The sequence below is a fragment of the Lepidothrix coronata genome, unplaced genomic scaffold (genome assembly GCF_001604755.1).
Source record: "Lepidothrix coronata isolate B3197 unplaced genomic scaffold, Lepidothrix_coronata-1.0 Scaffold101, whole genome shotgun sequence".
Lineage (NCBI taxonomy): Eukaryota > Metazoa > Chordata > Aves > Passeriformes > Pipridae > Lepidothrix > Lepidothrix coronata.
This window is the reverse complement of record NW_016690281.1, coordinates 2,682,399-2,703,435: the sequence shown is the minus strand read 5'-3', so window position 1 is coordinate 2,703,435 and position 21,037 is coordinate 2,682,399. Positions and strand designations below refer to the sequence as shown.

The following is a 21,037-nucleotide window of genomic DNA, read 5'->3' as shown; positions in this document are numbered from 1 at the left end:
AGTGTGAGGCGATGCAATACAGGGCAAATCAGGGCAGTGCAACAGGGTGATGTGATGCAAGGCAACACAATGCAGGGAGGTGAAACACAAGGTGAGGTGTGATGGAGAGCGATGCAAGGCAATGTGGGGCAGTGCAGGGCAGATAACACAGGGCGATGGGAGGTGATGCAGCAGCAGGTGCTGCATTCCAGGGTGGCAGTGAGGCAATGCCCATCAGGGTGATGCCCAACAGGCGAGGTGAGGTGAGGCGATGATGCCCCCGTGGCGCAGGAGACATGGACCTCTCGGTTCCCGACCTGCCATGGTGGCAATGCTTCATTTGAATTCTTGCCTCTCTCTCTTCGCAGATAACGAGCCCGCGCCATGCAGTCCTTTCGAGAAAGGTGTGGTTTCCATGGCAACCAGCAGAGCTACCAGCCGACTTCACAAGATACATCACGCCTGGAGAATTACAGGCATCAAAGTCAGGCAGGGCCGAACTGCGAGCGGCAGAGGCTGGTGGCAAAGGAGTACTACAGTCAGCAGCAGCTGCCGTACGCGGGCTACGAGAACAGCGCCGTGGAGAAATACCACCGGGGAAACAAGCAATTAGCGGGGCAGCAGCTGCAGGGCAGGCCGGCCTTTTCCAATTACACCGTGCAGGAGAACAGCCCTTATCCGGCCCGGTATTCCGGGGATGAGAGCCTGCAGGCGTGGGGTGGCCAGCCACAGGCGCTGCCCGGTGGCGTGGCCAAGTATGAGGACAGCCTGATGAAGAAGACGGCGGCGTTGGCAGGTGGGCGGTCGTACCACGAGCCGGCAGCCGCCTCACTGCCCTTCCGGACTCACTTCCAGCAGCAGCAGCAGCCACAGCAACAGCAGCAGCAGCCGCCTGCGCTCCCCTACCCCAAACTGCAGCGGCAGAAGCTGCCCAACGACGTCTCCTCGCCCATGCCCTTCTCACAGAGCCCTCACTTTGGGCAGCACTCGCAGTCCTTCCCTGCCTCCTCCACCTACTCTTCGGTGCCGGGGGGCAGCCAGCCGGCACACTCCTACAAGAGCTGCACAGCGCCCTCGGGGCAGCCGCCGCTGGAGCGGCCCCTGGGCAGCGCCGCCAGCCTGGCCCCCGGCCCCCGCGTGCCCAACCTGCACGGCTACCAGCCCAACCGCATCGGCTACGAGCAGCCCCCACAGCCGCCGCCGCAGCCCCCACAGCCACCACCGCCGCAGCCCCCTCAGCCGCCGCAGCCCCCGCAGCCACCACAGCCCTTGCAGGGGCGGCATCACACCCCGGAGTCCCTCCACTACCAAAACCTGGCCAAGTACCAACATTACAACCAGTCTGGCCAGACCTACTGCCAGAGCGACGCGCCGCCCGTCCGGACACCCGAGCAGTACTACCAGACCTTCAGCCCCAGCGCCAGCCACTCTCCAGCTCGCTCGGTCGGCAGATCCCCATCCTACAGCTCCACTCCCTCCCCGCTGATGCCCAACCTGGAGAACTTCCAATACAGCCAGCAGCCGCTGAGCACCGGCGCCTTCCAGGCCGGCATTGCCGACCACAGCCATTTCATGCCGCTGCTGAACCCTTCTCCCACTGATGGGACGAGCCCTGACGCTCAATCCGGGAACTGTAAAAACTTGCAGAAGGAGAAGCTACCAGAAAACCTGCTGTCGGACCTGAGCCTGCAGAGCCTCACGGCTCTCACCTCCCAGGTGGAGAACATCTCCAACACTGTCCAGCAGCTGCTGCTCTCCAAAGCAGCCGTGCCCCAGAAAAAGGGCATCAAGACCCCAGCAAGGACCCCTGAGCAGCTCAAGGGGCAGCACTGCAGCCCCGAGAGCAGCACCTACTCAGCAGAGCAGGTGGGGACTCCCCTGTCTGACCCACTGAGCACCCCCCAGTCAGTCCATGCCGAGACACAGGACGCTGACTATCTCAGTGGGTCAGAGGATCAGCTGGAGAGGAGTTTCCTGTACTGCAACCAGAACCGCAGCCCTGCCCGTGTCAACAGCAACTCCAAGGCAAAGCCCGAGTCAGTGTCCACCTGCTCCGTGACCTCCCCAGATGACATGTCCACCAAATCGGACGACTCCTTCCAGAGCATCCATGCCACCCTGCCCCTGGAGACCTTCACCAAGTATGTGACCAACGAACGGGACTGTCCCCGGCTGCTCCTCAGCGCCCTGTCCCAGGAGGAGCTGGCTTCTGAGATCATCGTCCTGCAGGATGCCATCAGCGAGAAGGCGGACAAAGCCTGGGCCAACTTGCCCATGCTGAGCAAGGAGGCCAACAAGTCCCCCTTCCAGCTGGAGAACCACCGGCCCAGCCTGGACTCCATGGTGAAGGGCACCTGGCCCAGTCAGGGTGACTCCAGCACACTCACTGAGCCCCTCAAGCTGGACAAAGCTTCAGGGGCCAGCGCAGAGAAGGACTTTGGCGAGGAGGTGTATGAGGGTCCCCAGGTGGAGTTCACGGCCACCGAAACCAAGGATGTGCTGAAGGACACTGCCCCATTGGCCTTCAACTCCAAGCCCAGCATCCCGGCAGCGACATCGAGTGCAGGAGCCACTGACTACAGCTGCTACTCAAACACCACCGCCAACTCGGTGGGGTCTGAGAATGCCATGGAGCACTTTGACTGGCCGGAGGAGAGCCTGGGAGAGGCATGTCTGCGGTGGAAGGAGCTTCAGGCCACTGACCTCCCCAAGGGCTTGTTCCCCAGCAAATTGGTGAGCTCCTGCAAGGAGAAAAAAAACGCCTGTGGCTTGGATCTGTGTGACGGAGAGCAGCCAGCCAAGAGTGAGCCGGCCCAGGACTTTGGGGAGCAGGCGATGGAGGAGGAGGAGGAGGCACTGACCTATGATGAAGCAACAAAGGCAGACAGCGAGAGGTGGCTTCAGGACACCCGGCACTGCTGCTCAGCCGGGGACTTCAGCGAGATCCCCATCATCTCCTCACCGGATCTGAAGGAGTCAGACCTGGAGGCAGAGGAGTACTCCTCGCTCTGTGAGCTGGCTGGCTCGGAGCAGAAGTCGGTGACATATGACGCCTCGCCGCCCAAGCCCCCGGAGATGCCAGCTGTGCTGTCCTCTAGCGAGGTGCCCGTGTCCGCCGAGGAGACCGTCAGCACGGTGGAAAAGGAGGGCTCAGCTCCCACCCCCCGCCTCTCCGGCCAGTCTGTTATCCTGCTGGGCCCTGCCGTGGGTACGGAGACCAAGGTGAAGAGCTGGTTCAAGTCCTCCCTTCCCAACATCCAGTCCGAGGAGGAGAGCGGCGGAGGGGAAACATCCCATCTGGAGGCTGCTGATGCCGAATCTGCCTCATCAGTCACGGTGAAGCAGCAACTCACACCCGAAAACGTGCTCGGGAAGATGGAGCCTGTCTCACGGGGCAAGAGCCTCCGCAACAAGAGGGTGCACTGCCGGCTGCCGGAGGGGGACAACCCCGGCAGCACCGTGTTGACCCCATTTGATGAGCTGCCAGCGGCTGGTGGCGTGGCCAGTGCCTGCCTGGGGCCAGATGGACAGACGGAGGTACCGAGCAAGAGCACTCAGAGCCAAACGCCCCGGTTTCCAGCTGAGGGTCTCCCAGCGCGCATGTGCACCCGCTCCTTCACCGCCCTCGCCGAGCCCCGCGCCCCGGCCCCACTGGAGGGGCTGAAGGCTCCCACACACCAGGAGAAGCTGGGGAAGAAGCCCGGCTGTGGTGTGAAGCAGCGGGTTGCTTTCAAAGCCAGGAAACGCAGCAGCCGGCCGGCCCCCAGGGTGGTCCAGAATAGCAGCGATGCCACCCTCCTGGTGCCTGGCTTGGTGGCGGCAGAGGAGGCGGCAGGACCGACACCGCTGGAGGGGGATGCGGTGGAGGCGGGGGAGAGGGACCAGCGGTCGATGATCCTGCGCTCCCGGACGAAGACGCAAGAGGTTTTCTACACCAAGCGGCAGCGGGGCAAGCGGACGGCCGATGTCCGGCTGAAGAACTGCAAGGCACCCAAAAAGCTCATATCCAACAACCACCTCCCACCTGCCTTCAAGCTGGCAGCGCCGGGCAGCCCCCACAAGGAGGGCAAGGTGGGTGCCCGGATGAAGCTGCCCAAAGCAGGACCGGGTGTGGGGGGCAAGATGTCAGAGCGGCCACTGCACTCGCTGAAGAGGAAGTCCACCTTCATCTCCCCCATCCCCACCAAGAAGAGGAACCTCGTCCTGCGGAGCAACAGTGGCAGCGTGAAGGAGGAGAAGCCAGAGGGCCCCCCCAGCCTCTTCAAGAAGATGCCAGTGGCCAAGAAGGTGAAAGCCAAGCTGCCTCCCAAGAGCTCTGGTGAAGCTGTCTCGAAACCCCCCCTGCCAAAGGAGGCCCCTGATGTCTGCATCAAGATCACCTCCCGGGCAGCCTTCCAGGAGGCCACCAAGACCAAAGTGCTGCCTCCCCGTAAGGGCCGTGGCCTCAAGCTGGAGGCCATCGTCCAGAAGATCACCTCACCCAACCTGAAGAAGTTCACCTGCAAACCAGCGGCCACGGCGGCAGTGGCCACTGTGACTGCCTACGGCTCCTCCCTGAGTCCAGCCGGGGCGGAGCGGGAGCGGGTGGTGAAGCACAGTGGGGTGGCTGCAGCGGTGGGTGACGTGAGGCTGCCCAAGCCGGTGGCATCACAGAAGGTGCCCACCATGCCGTTGACTGAGCCACTGTGCCGGAACCCCAATGGCCGATCACCGAAGGGGAAGCCAGGCAGCGGGAAGAAGCTCTCTCCCGACAGCTGCCAGGGCGATGCCTGCGGGCCAATGCCAGGGGCCCAGTCCAGCCCCACCATGGGGGCCAAGAACCTCGGGCTCCTGCCCAAGAAGAGGAACCGCAAGGGCAAAGCGGCAGCGCTGGGCATGGCCAAGGCACCGCTGGGCCCTGCGCCACCGCTGCTGCCCCGGGAGCGTGTGGCCAACCCAGGCGGTGGGGAGGAGGCACCGCGGGAGAAGAAACCAAAGACTGAGGAGAAGGAGGTGGGGGGCAGCGATGGCCCCCCTGAGGGACGCTCTGCTGCTGGGCCAGCGCGGGGGCCAAAACCGCGGGCCAACCACTCCAACTACAATGGCTACTCCAAGCGGCAGCGGAAGCGTCTGGGCCACGGCAAGGCCAAGGCAGTGCCGGCGCGGTGCAAGAGCCGTGGGAAGCGGCGGCGGCAGCCCCAGCAGGCCCCGCTGGTGCATCCCGCCGAGCCTGAGATCCGGCTGAAGTACATCTCCTGCAAGCGGCTGCGGGCGGACAGCCGCGCCCCCCCCTTCGCTCCCTACGTCCACGTGGAACGGCGGGGGGAGTTCACCACCACCTGCACCATCATCAACTCGCCTGGCGATGAGGCGCGGCTGCAGCGGGGACCGGCCGGGCCGGCGCCGCGCCCACGGGCAGCCCTGCCTGCCTCCTCCACCATGCACATGGGGCCGGTGGTGTCGAAGGCGCTGAGCGCCGCGTGCCTGGTCTGCTGCCTCTGCCGCAACCCCGCCAACTACAAGGACCTGGGGGACCTCTGCGGGCCCTACTACCCTGAGGACTGCCTGCCCAAGAAAAAGTCCCGGCTGAAGGAGAAGGCACGGGTGGAGGGGCTGGGCGAGGACACCATCGCACCCGCCGTGGCCGAGCGGGTGCCCCGCGGGATGGAGGGCAGCTGCGGTGCCGGCGGGAAGGCGGCGCGGCCAGAGGGTGCTGCCGAGGCGGCCAAGCAGAGTGCGCTGCGCTCCAGCCCACGGGGCATGTTCCGTAGGCTGCAGAGCTGCTACTGCTGTGACGAGAGGACAGAGGGCGAGGAGGCGGCCGAAAAGCCCCGGCGGCACGAATGTCACAAGGCTGAGTCCCCGCCACAGGAGCCGGCGGGTGACACGCAGGAGCACTGGCTGCACGAGGCCTGTGCTGTATGGACCGCTGGGGTTTTCCTGGTGGCGGGGAAGCTCTACGGGCTGCAGGAGGCTGTCAAGGCGGCTGCCGACCTGGTAAGAGCTCGGCCGCACGCCCGGCGCCACATCCTGAGGCAGCATCTCCCGCTGGCCTCCTTCAGCCAATGTCATTCACCTGGCCGTGCCTCTGGTTGGGATGAAAAATTAATTGTTTTGCCTTGGGAAAGCAGGGCAGGTGCTCAGTGCCATGAACCACGCTGGGTCCCTGTGAGATTTGCGCTGCCGCATCTCTGACAGCACCTAAAACCCCCCTTTTAGGTGCAGAAATGTATTTATGGGGTTATGTTTTGGGACGGTGGCTTGGCTCCCTGGGACTGTCACATCCCCTGGCTCAGCCATGCGTCGCATGGGGTGGCTCAGAGTGGGACAGATGCAGCAGGAATGGAAGATGAATGTAGGTTCAACATGGCCTGGTGCTGTGGTGATGAGCAGCAGGGGAAGGGGAGCTGGAGGGATGGGACGACCCTGCCCTGCCCCTCTCCCAGACCCATTGGAGCATGGGCACATGGAGCAAGCAAAATAGCGAGGTCACTGATGGGGACCACCAAAGGGGGATGAGAAGTTGTGTGTACCCCATCCATGGAAGTGTTCAAGGCCAGGTTGGATGGGGCTTGGAGCAACCTGGTCTAGTGGAAGGTGTCCCTGCCTATGACAGGGGCTTGGAACTAGATGAGCATTAAGGTCCCTTCCAAACCATTCTGTCATTCTATGACATGGGCTTTTTGTGCTGGGGAGAGGGAGGGGACAACCCCTCAGCAGAGGCTGAGCAGAGGGTCTCCAACAAGTCCCTCAGTGCCAGGTTTGGGATTGGCTGTATTCCTAAGCCTGAGTGCTCATGTCATGGCTCTCTGGAGGCTGCTGCCCTCACCACAGGCTGGGTACTCCCATCCCTGCAGCACCCGTTGGGCATGGGGCAGGAGATGGGGACCACTGTGGTCCTCTACCACCTCTGCCACCAAGCCATGGCACAGTCCAGGTCATGTCCCTTCTCCTCCGCACCCCTGCCCCATGGAGCATGGCTGCAGGTTCAGTGCCATCCACGGGAGGGGTATGGCAGGTAGAAACCTTGTGCATGGCTGCAGACAGCCAAGTGAGAGGTACAGTGTGGTCCATGGTGTGCTGGCACAGCAGGAAGGATATTGCCTGGAATAGGCAACAAGGAGCGGGGGCACCCGCCTTGCCCTCACTGCTGGGGCCGTCAGGGTTCTCCACTCCTGTGCTGGGCTCTGATGGAGTTTCTCTGTCTCTCCACATCTCTTCTTCCCTGCTCCGAATTCCCGGGTGCGTTCACAGAAGTGCTCAAGCTGCCAGCAAGTGGGAGCCACTGTGGGCTGCTGCCAGAAGGGGTGTCCCCACACTTACCACTACGCATGTGCCGTCGACACAGGTGAGCCCAGCTGTGGGGACAGGGGTGCGGGGTCCCTGGGCACCCTCTGGACATGGGGCCTGTTGCTCCAAGGTCAGGGTGAGCCTGTGGCTCCCCACCTGCTGGGATGGTGATGCCCACTGCACCAGCAGCACTGGCATGTCATTATCTGGCCTCAGATGAGCCCTTGGTACAAACGCTGTGGCTGGTCTAGGAGGTAGTGGGTGGCTGTGGACCAGGGGGCCACTGTGGCCCCCTGCCCAGGGACAACTCTCTTGCAGTGCAAGGTCTCCCCTGACACGTCCTTCTCTCCTCTCAGGTTGCTTATTAACCGAGGAAAGCTTCTCTCTGAGATGTCCCAAACATAAGGTAAGCCCAGAGGTCCCCTGTGCACCCCCCAAAGCTCCACAGCTCCCTGGGGTAGGAGGGCCTGCCTTCCGACCCCAAATTCCTGGGGCCACCCATCCTGGGCACTCAGCCCCGCATGGGCATTGCGGGGGGTGTCCCATCCCTGGCGATACTGGGGGGGTGGCCAGTGAGTGGGTTCTGAGTTTGGGGTGGGGGTCTCACCCCCCTTCTCTGAGCACCGATGAGGTGGTGGGTGATGGTTGAATCCCTGCTCTAAGCACCGCGTCCCAGATGGGTGCCCGGTTATTGGTGGGGGGTGCTGATGGGGACAACCCAGGGCTATCCCCCCGGCTCCATCGGGACCCCTGGGCTGACACCCCCTTTCTCCCCGCAGAGGCAGCCGGTGTAGCGCCCGCGGGCACCCGCCCCGCCGCCAGCGAGGGACCGGCGGAGGAGGCAGCGGCCGGAGCGGGGCCGGGCCGGGCCGTACCGGGGACCCCCCGCTGCCCGTGAGCGCCCCGGAACCCCCCGAGCCCGCTCCGCGCGGGCGGAGCCAGCGCCGGGTTTTCTCCCACGCCGGGCCCCCGGTAAAACCTGGTCTGGATACGCAGGGGACGGATCGGGATCCCCCACCCGCGATGGCTGCACAGGGGGGCGGGGGGTGGTCCGCGTACAAGGGGGGGGTCCCGACGACGTTGTCTTACTGTGGGGCCGCCGGACTCCCCGTGGGTCCCGGCTCTCCATATCACACTGATCTGATCTGAGATGTTGCCTTCAGCAAACCTCACGGTGTTTGTATATAGTTCAGCGGAGAAAAGGATTAAAAAAAGACAAAAAAAAAAAAGACCAAAAAAAAGTAGAAAAAAGAGAAAAATGAGGAAAAAAAACCAAGACAAACAACGGCCTGCTGTTTGAAACACCACTCTGCTTTTTCCATTTTGTTCTTCTGTCTCCTGTCTGTCCCCACCCACACTCAGGGTGCCGGGGGGGCGAGGGGTGCTTGGCCAGGCCGGTGGAGCACCCACCGGGCTGGCTCGGCCCCCCCCGCTCCTGAACCCCAAACCCTGACTCATTGCACCCACCACCCTCACACTCCATGGGGTGCTGGCACTGCTGGGCTGGGGACACCTGGTCCTGCTTGTGAGGACCCCCAGAACCCACCCTCCTGCCTCCGCTTGGCCTCGCCAGCACCCCTCTGCGGCTCCTCGTGCGGGGGGCTTTGCTCCCCGTGCTTGTGCTGAACCCCATGATTTTGGGTACAAACCCCACGGCTCTGGGTGCTGAACCCCACAGCGTTGGGTGCAAACCCCAGGATCTGGGTGCAAATCCCATGGCTCTGGGTTCTGAACCAGAGGAGGAGGAGGAGGAGGAAGCATTTGCCTCCTCCCTCCACATGGCCCTGGCTCACCCCTCACTGCCCTGGGTTTGCTCGGCTCCCTTGGCTTTTGCTTCCTTTCCTGGCTGCCTTGGTGGATCTGGGGGGCTGCCCAGTACTGGGGTGACCCCCTGCCCTTGTCCCCAGGCTGCACACTCCAGCCTTTTGTCACCTGCACACTGACACAGGCAGCAAATAACCAACCCAGGGCAAACCCACCCCAAATCCCATCTTAAAAACAGCCACCAGCCACCCCTGAACTCCAGAGCATCCTACAACGGGGAGCACAATGCTGGCCCCATCTGTGTCCCGGGCAGAGCCAGCGCCTCGTGTCCCCACCACCTCTCGTGTTCCCTCCATCCCACCCATCTCTCACCCCAAGGTTTGCTGGCCACACAATGTCTGTCGTTTCAGCAGCTGCCTCGGACACAGGAGCGAAAAACACAAAAAAGGAGGTGAGAAAAATGAAAAAAAAAAAGGGAGAAATAATAATAAAAAATAATTAATTTAAAGATAAAAAAAAATAAAAATCCCGGTGTCCTTGGCAGTGTTGCCTGAAATCTGGCTATTTTTAGTGACATCTTGTACATATGACTGTAAAATGGTAAACCGTGTGTATTATATATTGCCTCATTATATAGTGTATATATATGTATACATATACATATATATAATATATATGAAGACTGTAAATGTTAAGACTAGTGTTCTTATTAGTATATTGCTTCACACTGAAGATTGTGTGTAACAAGCTGTTTCTAAAAGATGTTTATTTTCCTTAAGAGTAAAAAACAGGTCATTGCATTCAGAGCGTCAATAAAGATACAACGATTGTTTTGGAAGTACGTGGCGCCCTGCTCGTGGCCTCTCTTTATCTCTGGGGGGCTGGTGGGGTCCCCCCCGGGCTGTGCCAGCCCCTGGCTGGTCCTTCATCCCCGAGGGTCCCACTGGTGGTGGGGGGGGTATGGAGGTGGAGGGGGCAGCACCCCCCAGGACATCATGGGTTAAGGAGGGGGTGTTTGGGGTCTCTTCACACCCAGTGTCCCCATTCCTGCCACGCATGCCCCCCCCATCCTATCAGCCCTGTGGGAGCAAGGCAACCCCAGCTGTAGGGGGTCCCTTGCCCTCTAATTTTAGTGTCAGCCCCCCCCCAAATCCAGCACACACCGGTATAAATAATCAGCTTTAATTGTCTGTACAAAACTCTCCAACTATGAAAATACCGTTTAAAAAGGGAAAAGGGGAGCGGGGGGAGCCAAGGGAAGGGGGGGTCTATATACAAGAGGGATGAAGCAAGGGCACAGGGGCACCCACCAGCCCCCCAGGAGCCCCGTGCCACCCTGCCATCCCTTCTCCAAAAGCCTGTCCATGCTCAGGGGTGGTGGCAGCTCCTAATGGGGCGACTAGTCAGTGCTAGGGGTGGGGATAGGGTGAGTGGTGGGGATCCCCTCTTGCCTACCATTGGTGTGGTTGGGGAGAGGTGGCTTTGCTGCTGCCATGGGGCCAAACCTACCCCTCACAGCAGGGGCAAAGACCCAAAAACAAGGGGTGCTGCGGTAGTGGGATCCATGGTGGGCCGGGCAGGGTCCCCATCCTGCGCGTTGGGAGGTACAGGGGACACAGGGGGGTATAGGTGGCACTGGGGGGTACAGGTGACACCGGGGGGTACAGGTGACACCGGGGGCAGCTGCCGAGCGTCCCGTGCCCTGCAATACTGTGACAGTGTCACTAGAGGTCTCCACGCCCCGTCCCCCACGCGGCTGGGGACACAGACACGGCCGTGGGGTGGGGAGCCCACCCGGGGTACCCCACGCGCGGCTGCCCCACGCTGGGACACACCCCCCAACCCCCGCACCCTCATCAGGTATCACCCTGCCCCTCCCCACCCTGCCCCTGCCCCACCCTCAAAATCCGCTCCCCAACACCGTGTCCTGCGGGGAAACTGAGGCACGCGCCCCCCACCACCCCACATCCCGCACCCGGGGGGGTGGTGAGGGGCTGGCAGCTCCCCACCTATCCCGACGTGACGGTGGTGCCGCTGCCCAGCTTGATGATCATCTGCTGGCAGTCGTGCAGCGTCCGGCGGTCTCCCAGCTTCTCCAGCGTGCGGGCGGCCTCGGCCAGCATTCCCACGCGCTGCCCCGGGCCCGCCAGGAAGCTGGGCGGGAGGTAGCAGCAGGCCAGCAGCAGTGCCTCAGCATGTTCCCGGGGCGTGGGGTGGCTCTCCGGCTCCCCAGCTGCGAGGGGACAGAGCAGGGGTCAGCACCAAGGGGGATGGAAGCCACCGAGTAGACCTTGGGGGCTCTGGCACAGGGATGGGGTTATTCGCCCACCCTGGAGCGGGTGACACCACCAAAGGATGGGCTGGGGGGCCATGTGTCCCACTAGGATGCTGCCAGTGGGGTGTTCCACCCCACGTCCCACCACCTAAGGCTGCTGGAGAGTGCTGCAGGTGGGGAGCGGGGTGCCCCACCACCCAAGGTTCTGGGGTGCTCTGAATGTGGAGTGGGGCATCTCATTCCATGTCCCACTCCATGTCCCACCACCCAAGGTGTTGGGGTGCTGCATGTAGGGAATGAGGTATCCCACCCTGTATCCCACCAACCAAGGTGCTGGGGTGCTGCGGGTATGAAGTGGGATGTCCCATCCTGTACCCACTGCCCACGATGACTGGGTGCAGAGTGGGATATCCCACCCTGTGTCTCTCCCCGTCTCCCACCATCCAAGGCTTCTGGGGTGCTGGGGGTGAGGAGTGGGGTGTCCCACCCCTTCTCCCACCCCGTGCCCACCTGTTTTGCTGCCCTGCACCCCTCTCCTGCGCAGGCTGCGGTCCAGCAGCTGGTGGGTGCGTGTGGGGCTGGCCCGGGCCATCAGCCTGGCAGTGGCTTCATGCAGGAACACCTGGATGGGGGGGAACAGTGAGCACAGCCAGGTGCAGGGTACGAGGGGACCCACCAGGTGACAGGTTGGGGGCTCACCCGGCGCATGGCGGGGCGGAGGGTCTGCGCCAGGCGCCGCAGGCTGCTGAGATCCTGCTGGAAGCCGCGCAGCTCCAGGGCAGACGCCTGGTAGAGGCAGCTGCGCTGCTGGCTGGCCCCCATCTGCTGCTGCCACAGGTTGGTGCGGGTGACCAGGAGCAGGTCACAGAGCAGGAGCTGGACTGCCTGGAGGGACGACAGGAGCTGGGTGAGCAGAGGGACAGACAGAGGGATGAGGGGTGCCGAGAAGGTCCCTGCGGGCAGGCGCTGCTGCACGGGACCCCCGCCGGGCTGCATGGCAGGGGCATTGCACTCCCAGTCTGACACATGCAATGCAACTACAATGCACCCCCGCGAGGGTCGGGGGCACCTCCCGCCAGGGCTGGGGGCTCGCGGCCACCTCATGCCCCAAACCCCAGCTCACCTTGTCGATGGTGCCCTTGGGGGGGCTGCCCAGCTCCAGGCTCTCCCGCAGGCAGCTACTGGCCTTCTCACAGTGGCTCAGGGTGGCCTGGTTCCCGTCCTGCTTGCTCAGCAAGGCGCGGACGGCTCGGAATGAGTGCAGGGCAGCGCGGGGAAGGGGCTTCCTGCGAGGAGGAGGGGACATGGTCACTGCAGACCCCTTGCCAGGCGTGGCTGTGCCCCTCTCCAACACACACTGAGTGCTCCAAGTGCATTCAGAGGGGCTGTGCCAATCCAAAGGGGACAGGAGGCACGGCCATCCCCGATGGCCCCAGCACTCACTCAGAGCTCTGCAGTGCCCGGGGCATGGTCTCCACCAGTGGGTAGAGGCGCTCGGCCCCCTCCTCATCTCCCTGCAGCCAGTGGATAACGATGCCAATGAAGGATGCCCACCACTTGGACACGGGGTCAGTGCCTGCAGAGTGGGAAGGACACAGGAGTGGGGTCTCCTTACTCTCATGGCCCTCCACACGAAGTGTCCCTAGTGGGGGACACACCAGCCTCACCTGTGACAGCCGCCAAGCCGGAGGTGATGGAAGGTGTGGGGCCAGGTGTGCCACTGACATCTGAGCAGCCATTGAGCAGCTGGAGGTACTCGAGGGCATCGGAGAACCGCCTGCGGGAGAGGGGCTGTGAGGGGCTGGCCCCGTGCCAGGCTGGAGGTGCAGGGTGCCCACCCTGGCACTCACCCCTCTCCCTGGGCAGTGGGGCGGCCGGGCTCGGGAATGGCCACGCAGCACAGTGCCTTCTCCAGGAGGTGCTCACGGAAGAGCTGGGTCACCTGTGCCAGTGGATCCACTGCGGCACAGAGACGGGGTCAGTGGGTATGTCAACACCCCAAAATGGGGAGTGCGGGGCTTTGGGGGTTTGAGATCACCTGGGTTGCCAGCAGAGCTGTAGATGGTCTCCCTGGGGACACCCTTGACTGCCCAGTCCCCGTCAACAAAGAAGCGGTGACCCAAAGGGTGGCAGAGCCACTGCATGGCAGGGGGCACGGCCCCGCCGTGGGACAGGGCCACACGCCGGGCACTGCAGAGGAAGGGGCGCTGTGGGGAGATCAGGAGGTCAAGGGGGGACCTGAGACCCCAATCCCAGGGGACACAGGGGACCCCCCTGCCCTGCACTCACCGCCAAGAAGTGGAAGCAGCGGTGCAGGCTGGCCTTGATCCGCAGGGCAGCTGCCACGTAGATCTCAGCCAGTGCTGCCACGGAGATGGCATCGCCGGCACACTCGGCCAGGTTGACGGCACTCAGCGCCAAGTTGATGGCCAGCAGGTGCCCCCCAGCCTGCTTCCCTGTGGGAATGGGGACAGGAGGCTCAAGGATGGGGTGGGGGGGCTCAGGGGAGATGTGGGGTGCAGGGGTCCCACCCCTCAGCCCGGCCCGTGGTGCGGGGCCGTACCGGCGAGGTGGAGCTGGTGCAGGCGGTGGTAAGCCATGGCGGCATCGCGGGCACTCTGGCGGACGTGGGCAGGGGGTGGGGGGTCCGGGCGCAGCCCCCCGGCGCGGGCGGCCAGCCAGCGGCCCACCCAGAGGCGCTGGAGCAGGTGGCGCAGGAGGGTCCAGAGCAGGCTGCAGGCCAGGTCCCCGTGGGACGCCGGCAGCGGCCGCCCCAGCGCGCCGAGCGCCGTCCGCAGGTGCTGGGCCCCCTGCGCGAAGTCCCCCTGTGGCCCCAGAGACAGCGTCAGCGTGGGCAGGGCTGAGGGGACAGGGCGGGTGGGACAGGGGACATCACGCGAGGTGGGACTCACACGGTCGAGGTCAAGGTCGGCCTGCCGGCGGTGCCGCCAGAAGAGGATGGAGGGCTCGGAGTGGGGGCGGGTGACGGGCTCCCCGCAGACGAAGAGCCGCACCACCGCCCCCAGCACCAGCGCCGTGTTCAGTGCCCAGAAGGCCAGCGTGGGCCACAGCCACTGTGACCACCCCCATGGCTCCTCTGTGCAGAAAGGGGGTCAGCACCACCCTGCAGATGCTGCCCTGTGCCCACCCCAGAGTCTCCATCCCAGTGGCTTTCACCCTGTGCCCACCCAAAGAGCCCCCATCCAATGGTGTCCAACCCAACAGACTCCACCCAATGGCCCCACACCCACCCCAGGTTCTCCATTCTGGTGGCCTTCACCCCATGACCACCCCAACAGCCTCCACCCAGTGGCCTCTGCCTCGTGTCTACCCCAGCATCCTCCACCCCAAACATCATCCCATCTCAGACCTATCCCAGACCCTAGCACACATGCACCCCAACATCCTGCACCCCGATGGTCTTTACCTCAACAGCCTCTAGTCCATACCCACCCTGACAGTCCCCAACCCATACCCATCCCAACAATCTCCATTCCAATGGCCTCCAACCTGTGCCCCTCCCAACAGCCTGCACCCCTATGTCCCCCACACCAAGAGCCCCCACCCCACACCAGAGCTTACCCACAGTGCCAGACTCAGCCATGATGCTCCTGCTGGGGCCGGCAGTGTCCGGGCTCCCCAGAGGGCCCGGGGAGCTGGAGCCCCGGAGGAGGGAGGCCAGGGGGTTGAAGGAGAGGCAGAGGAAGACGAAGGTGCAGAGAGCCATGCGAGAACGGTCCAGCATTCCCTGGCTGCTGGGCGAGGGTGGCGGGTGCTCCTGCTTCACCTGAGTGGGCAGAGCTGCTGTGAGCCCCAGGCATGGGCACGGATGTGAGGGGATGGGGCACAGGCATGGGCTAAGGAAATAGGCATGGATTTTTGTGTATGGGCAGGGGGCATAGAATAGATTTTGGGGTACAGAGCATGAGGTGCAGCCCCATGCACCTCAGAATTACCCCAAAAACCCCAAATTGGGGGAGGAGCAGCCTCAGAGAGTAAGACAGGGCTCTCTCTCAGCTCCTCTCCTCATCTGGCACACTTTGCCCTTGGCACCCCTGGTGTGAAGGAACTCTCCCTCACCTTGCCACGGTTGCAGAGGGGGCTGTCAGGCTCCGAGTCGCTGCTGCTGTTGCTGCTGCCCCCACTGAGAGAGAGGGGGCTGCTGTGGGACGGTGAGCCCGCGTCCGAGGGTGGCGGTGTCAGCGTCTCCATCACCTCTGCCTTCACCACCTCCATGGGGGCCTCCGCCTTGACCCCCCCGCTGCAGCAGGTCCCCAGGTCCTTCAGGGGCTCTGTGGCAAGCACAGCAAGCTAAAGGGTGCTGGGTGGCACAGAGCATAGCCCCCCACCCCAAGACCTGCCCTTCCACTCACGGTTCTTCTGCACGGCCATCTTCAGGGCGAGGTTCTCCTGCTTCAGCTTCTGGTTGCTCTGCTGCAGGAAGCGGATGTACTCGATGGCCTTCCTCAGGATCGCCGACTTGTTGAGCTGCCGGTGGGCACAGATGGCTCAGGCCAAATGCCGGGCGAAGAACCCCCACAACCTGCCCCTGCCCCACCGCTCCCCGGCTCCCACCTTGGCCTCGGTGCCCACCACCAGGTCCTTGAGCTCCACGATCTTGTCGTTGATGGAGGAGCGGTAGCGCTTCTCGATGGCATTGTGGGCCGTGCGCTTCTCCCCCCGGCTCTGCACCAGTGCCGGCTTCCCGCTGGGTGCCAGCCGGTTGATGGGCAGTTTATCCGCGTCCACCACCAGCGGGACCGTGGCCAGGATGGTCCCTCCGCTCACCAGTGCCTGCAGGGATGTGGGGTGGGGTCAGTGGGGGTCCTGGAGCATCCCCCCACCTTGGGGCTCCCAGCAATGGGGACCTACCGGCACCTGGAGCGGGGCGGCAGAGCCACTGGCACTGGTGGCCAGGGAGGCGATGGTGGAGGTCTTGGCACTGCCAGCATCCGTCTTGACAGCTGTCAGCACCAGGGAGTCAGCCTTGATGAAGTGGGGCTGCAGGAGAACCTGAGAGGCAGGGGGGATCAGCAGGGCTGAGGGGCTCACTGGGATACCCCACCCCTGGCCCAGGGCTTACCGGCACTGGCTGGATCTGGGGAGAGATCGATTGGGTGGTGGGGGCAGCAGGGGCGAGGAGCTGCTGAGGTGCCACGTTCTGCACGGGGCCAGGCAGTGCCATGGGCTGACTGGGCTGTGGGGTGGGCAGGGGGCTGGGCAGGGTCTGCCCTGCACCTCCGGGCTGCACAGCTGGAACAGAGTACAGCATTAACAGACCCCCCGACACCATCCCACCCTGCTCAGCCCCATCATGCAGGGACATATCCCCCTTCCACCCCCGCCCCGCCCACCACAACCCCCCCACCCAGGGAGCCTCAAACTCCCCCTGCATCCTCAAATCCTCACCGGAGAAGCTGTTCTGGTTCTGGTAGCCCACCAAGGGCTGGGGAGTGAACGGGCTGGGGGACGCGGGGACGAAGTTCGGGGTCAGCATCACACCGGGCTGGGGCTGGGGCTGGGGCTGGGGCTGGGGCTGGCTGCTGGGCATGGCCGACGGCTCGTCCTTGATACTCAGGGATGGCGCCGGCAGGAGCGGGGCCGGGGGCTGCGGGGGGAAGGTCGCCATCCCGGGGGGCCCCGCGAAGGAGCTGCCGGTGGGGGTGGCGGGGGGAGGCTTGCTGGGACCCAGGTAAGAGTTGAGGGTGCCCGGGGTGGAGGGGAGCCCTGCGGGCACGGCGCTGTCGGGGGCACCGAATGGCGAGTCAAACAGCCCTGAGAAGTCATTGTCCGGCGTGTTGATCAGCTGCAGCATGTCTGCAAAACACACACAAACACCTCCGCGCTGTCAGAGACTGTCCCGCACCTCCCACGGGGAGTGTATGCTGGCCCCGTACTGCCCACCCCACAGCTCAGCACTTCGGGGCTGGATCCGCCTAATCCAGGTGCAAAATTCCCTGAGAGCCAGGAATCCGCTGTGCCCTGCTCCTCACAGCCTCTCAGCCACCCTGCCAGTGGGGAAACTGAGGCACGGCGCTCACAAGGGGGGTGCTGCAGTCTGGCCAACAGCAATCAGGGCTTTCCAGTCCTGTCTAGGCGTGCCAGGGTGGATCTCAGCTTGTCTCTGAGGTTGAGCAGTGCTTGTGCCAGTTCATTCGTTTCTCCTATACTGGGAATCCCTACAACCCCCAAATCAGCCCCTGTATCAAGGGAAGGGGTTGCTCGGGCTGTGACGGGGGTGACACCCCCTGGATGTACCAGACCCCCCTGCCAGGCATGATTGATCACAACAACACTCAGGAGGGCAGCCGGGCAAGCACGGGGTTCAAACAGCCTCGGGGGGTTCTGTCCTGTTCATCAGGACCTGGGCGCTCCAGGGTGTCTCCACAAACACATCCTGACAGCCACACATCGCCCCGACACCCACACTTTGCCCTGACGTCCACACACTGGGGTCTCGATGGAAACCCCCACTGAGGTGTCCTGGGATGCTCCCACCAAAGCACTCAGGGATGCTCCCACCCTGGTACCCGCCGGCGCACCCCCTCCTGGGCACACTGACCCAGGATGCCCCCACCCCCACATGCCTCGGTGCAACCCCCAGGGCACACAGGCTCCCAGGATGCCCCCACCATGGTACCCCCAAGGCACCCCCACAGCACACAACCCTGGGATGCCCCCACCGAGCCATACAGCCCCCGAACACACCCCCCCGTGGGGTGCAGCACCCCCAGAGGGGCCACGGCGGTGACCCCGCCGGGCGGGGAGGAGGCGGCTGGCGAGGCGGGGGTACCTTCGAAGGTGCACTCCATGCAGGTAGGGACACGGGGGTCCCCAGGAGGAGGCTCCGGCCCCCGCTCAGCCCCGCGCCGGGTGGCGACCAGGCCCCGGGATTTTTTAAAGCCATGTTCTCGCCTCCTTCCCGGCGCCCTCCCCGCGCTGCCCGCGCCAGGGCTGGAGCGCGGCCGGCGATGGGGTGATGCGACTCCGCCAATCGCCGCCTGCGCGCCCGCCGGCCGCCCCCGGACAGCCCCCGGCGCCCAAGGTGAGCCCGGCACCGGGTTACTCCCGGGCACCCGCCGCAACCCGCCCGCGGTTACTCGGGGTCACACTCCGTTAACCCCTTCGCCCCGCGCCCCGTCGCCCCCCGGTAACCCCCAGCCCGATGGGTCCCTCCTCACTCATTGCCCAGGAGTCGCCCGGCAACGACCGGGTGCTCTGTTTCCCCAAAAAAACATCCAGCTCTCGGCACCCCACTCTTCACAGGTGGGTGTCCTTCCAGGGGGTCTCCCAGCCTCACCCCTCCCCACCTCCCCGCTCAAGGGGTGCCCAAAGCTCCCCCGTGGTCCAGAGCAAAGTCTGGGGCTGCAGAGAGGGGGTGGTTCCTCCTGGCCCCCCTTCCTGATGCCCAGCCCGGAGGTGGGCACGGCTGTCCCAGCCTCCTGGCTCCGACCAGGTATTTCCAACCCCTGGCACCTGCTGCCACACACGCCATCAGCATGACATGGGCACCCACCAGTGCCACCTCTACCCCCCACCATGGGAGCCTGTGGGGCAGAGCCACACGTCTGTGGATCCTGGCAGGTCCCAGCAGGCGTATGGTACCCACATCCCTGGGAACACATTACCCTGCAGTGGGCATGGGGATGAGGAACAACCACAGCCACCCAGGGACTGACAACAAACCAACTTTGGGGAACTATGGGGTCCAAGGTGGCCCAGCTGGCCATGATACAAAGGAGTGTGGCAAAACTCCACGGTTGGAAAACGTCATCCCATACAGCAGCACTCGGCCCTGGCACGGCGCCTGCTTCCCTGCCCACGCCAAAACCTTGCCGAGAGAAGCAGGTGGCACCTGGACCTGCTTTGATCCGCCCCGATTGCCACTGGGATGCCACCTCCATCCCATATCCCGGAGGAGAGATCCCCACGGATCATGCGGTGGGGCAGGTGTCGGAGGGTTTGGCCGGCCCTGTGCCCCCCTCACCGCGTGCTCCGCCGGCTGTGCCGGATGGCGCGGACCTGCAGGGCCGGTGGACCATGCGGCAAGGCAGGCGGGGGGGCTCCCAGACTTTTTGGGATCCCCAGTGTTTTGCTAAAGCCATGGAATCGCTGAACTCAGCGCACGTGAGCCCCCAGTGCCACTGGGGTGGGTGGAAGTGGGTCCCCTCGAGAAATGGGTCCCTTTGGGAAGTGGGTCCCCTCCGGGAATGGGTCCTGTTGGAGTTTCCCCATCCCACGGACCCCCAAAGCGCAGAGGAGGTGGGTGCTGGTGGGTGCCAGCCCCAGGGCCGGAGCAGAGCCCCTACATGCCAGCCCATGCCGGTTGGATGGGTTGGAGGAACCCAGGCGTCCTGGAGGGAACGACCGAGAGTAACCCCGACGGTGACGTCACGGGGGGCGGGGCCACTGGAGACACGATGCTGTGACCGGGAACGGGGGGGGATCGTCGGGGCTATCCCGGTATTGGCACCTCCATCCCGGGGGTCCCGGTGTCCTGTGCCCCCCCACCCCGAGCCCCCCGCTATGGACCGGGCCCCGGTAACGGAGTCAGCCCAGTCCTGCACCGACTCCGCGCTCCAGCAGCTCGGTGTCCCCCCGCCCCACGCCGGGCCCGGCACCGAGACCGGTCCGCCGGCCGTGCACCGAGTCCCGGTTATGCACCGACCCCGCCGCCCCGGTCATCTCCCGGTATGAAGTTCCCTGGCCGTGCACCGAGCCTGGACTCCCCGGCCCCGGCCATGCACCGAGCGCGGTCCCGACCATGCACCCAGACCCGGTTATACCCCCAGCGCGGTCCCGGCCACGCACCGAGAGCCGGTTCTGCCCCCAACTCGGTCCTGACCGTGCACCAAGCCTGGTTATACCCCCAGCCTAGTCCTGGTTGTGCCCCAGCCCCAGTTGTATCCACAGCCATGTCGCGACCGCGCACCGAGCCCCGGTACTGCACCGTGCCCAGCCCCCGGCCATGCACGGAGCCTGGGTATCCCCCAGCCCGGTCCCGGTTGTGCCCCCAGCCCCCGCCATGCCCCATCCCGGCCCCGCCGGGACGCACCGTCGATGTCGCTGAGCAGGGCCGTGTCGATGTCGCTGGCCCCGGAGAGGCCGAGGGACGGTGCCAGCCCCTCCAGGCCCGCGTCGTCGAAGGCGAGAGCGCTCATCCCGGCGGCTCCGGTGGCTCCCGGCGGCTCCGGGGGCCCCGTCGGCTCTAGGGGCGGCGGGGCCGCCCGCCCGCCACGGCCGCGCTGGCCCCGGCACAGGCACCACGGGGACGAGCCGCCAAGTTGCTCCCGCGAACCGTGCCCGGAGCTGCCACCGGGAGGGGAGGGCGGCGGGGATGGAGGGAGGCGGGTCCGCAGCCGCGTTCCGCCCCGCGCCGCCTCCCCGCACCGCCCCGCCGCACCGGGACCCTCGCGGCATCGGGCAGGGAGCTGGTGCACCAGCACCGGAGCAGGGCAGGCGCTGCAGCCCCTGAGCAGGGCAGAGTTCCCTGTGGGGATGTCACCAACGCCTGGAGATGTCACCGACCTCCAGGGATGGGCACCAAGCCCTGGGAAAGTCACCGACCCCTGGGAACAGGCACCGAGCCCTGGGAGCAGATGAATAGGAAATAGGCACTGAGCCCTGGAAAAGTCATTGACCCCTAGGGACATCACCAAGCTCTGGGGATGTCATTTGCCCCTGGGGACAGTCACCAAATCCCTGGGGACAGGCACCAAATCCCTGGGCTGGGTCCTAAACACCTGGGCT

General features: G+C 64.5%; 2 protein-coding genes across 3 annotated transcripts; one reads left to right on the top strand and one right to left on the bottom strand.

The window, feature by feature from the left end:
• The first annotated feature begins 345 nt into the window (after window positions 1-345).
• RAI1 (retinoic acid induced 1) lies at window positions 346-9,850 on the top strand. Its single transcript, XM_017823257.1, has 4 exons — window positions 346-5,955; window positions 7,213-7,306; window positions 7,605-7,654; window positions 8,028-9,850. Exons 1-4 carry the CDS (start codon window positions 364-366, stop codon window positions 8,040-8,042), a joined length of 5,751 nt encoding a protein of 1,916 aa, XP_017678746.1. The 5' UTR covers window positions 346-363; the 3' UTR covers window positions 8,043-9,850.
• Window positions 9,851-9,884: 34 nt separating this feature from the next.
• On the bottom strand, window positions 9,885-20,466 carry SREBF1 (sterol regulatory element binding transcription factor 1). 2 transcript variants are annotated; one of them, XM_017823258.1, is made up of 19 exons: window positions 20,343-20,466; window positions 16,697-17,104; window positions 16,371-16,540; window positions 16,160-16,300; window positions 15,863-16,081; window positions 15,661-15,775; window positions 15,368-15,579; window positions 14,870-15,074; window positions 14,200-14,384; window positions 13,851-14,112; window positions 13,577-13,743; window positions 13,326-13,494; window positions 13,138-13,246; window positions 12,955-13,064; window positions 12,731-12,863; window positions 12,411-12,573; window positions 11,987-12,172; window positions 11,798-11,909; window positions 9,885-11,245 (listed from the first exon to the last, which is right to left on the bottom strand). In XM_017823258.1, the coding sequence occupies exons 1-19, from the start codon at window positions 20,446-20,448 to the stop codon at window positions 11,022-11,024; spliced, it is 3,396 nt and encodes a 1,131-aa protein (XP_017678747.1). In that variant the 5' UTR covers window positions 20,449-20,466; the 3' UTR covers window positions 9,885-11,021. The 2 variants fall into 2 exon arrangements, with proteins under 2 accessions (XP_017678747.1, XP_017678749.1); XM_017823260.1 differs by lacking the exon at window positions 20,343-20,466 and adding an exon at window positions 18,081-18,216.
• Window positions 20,467-21,037: the final 571 nt, after the last annotated feature.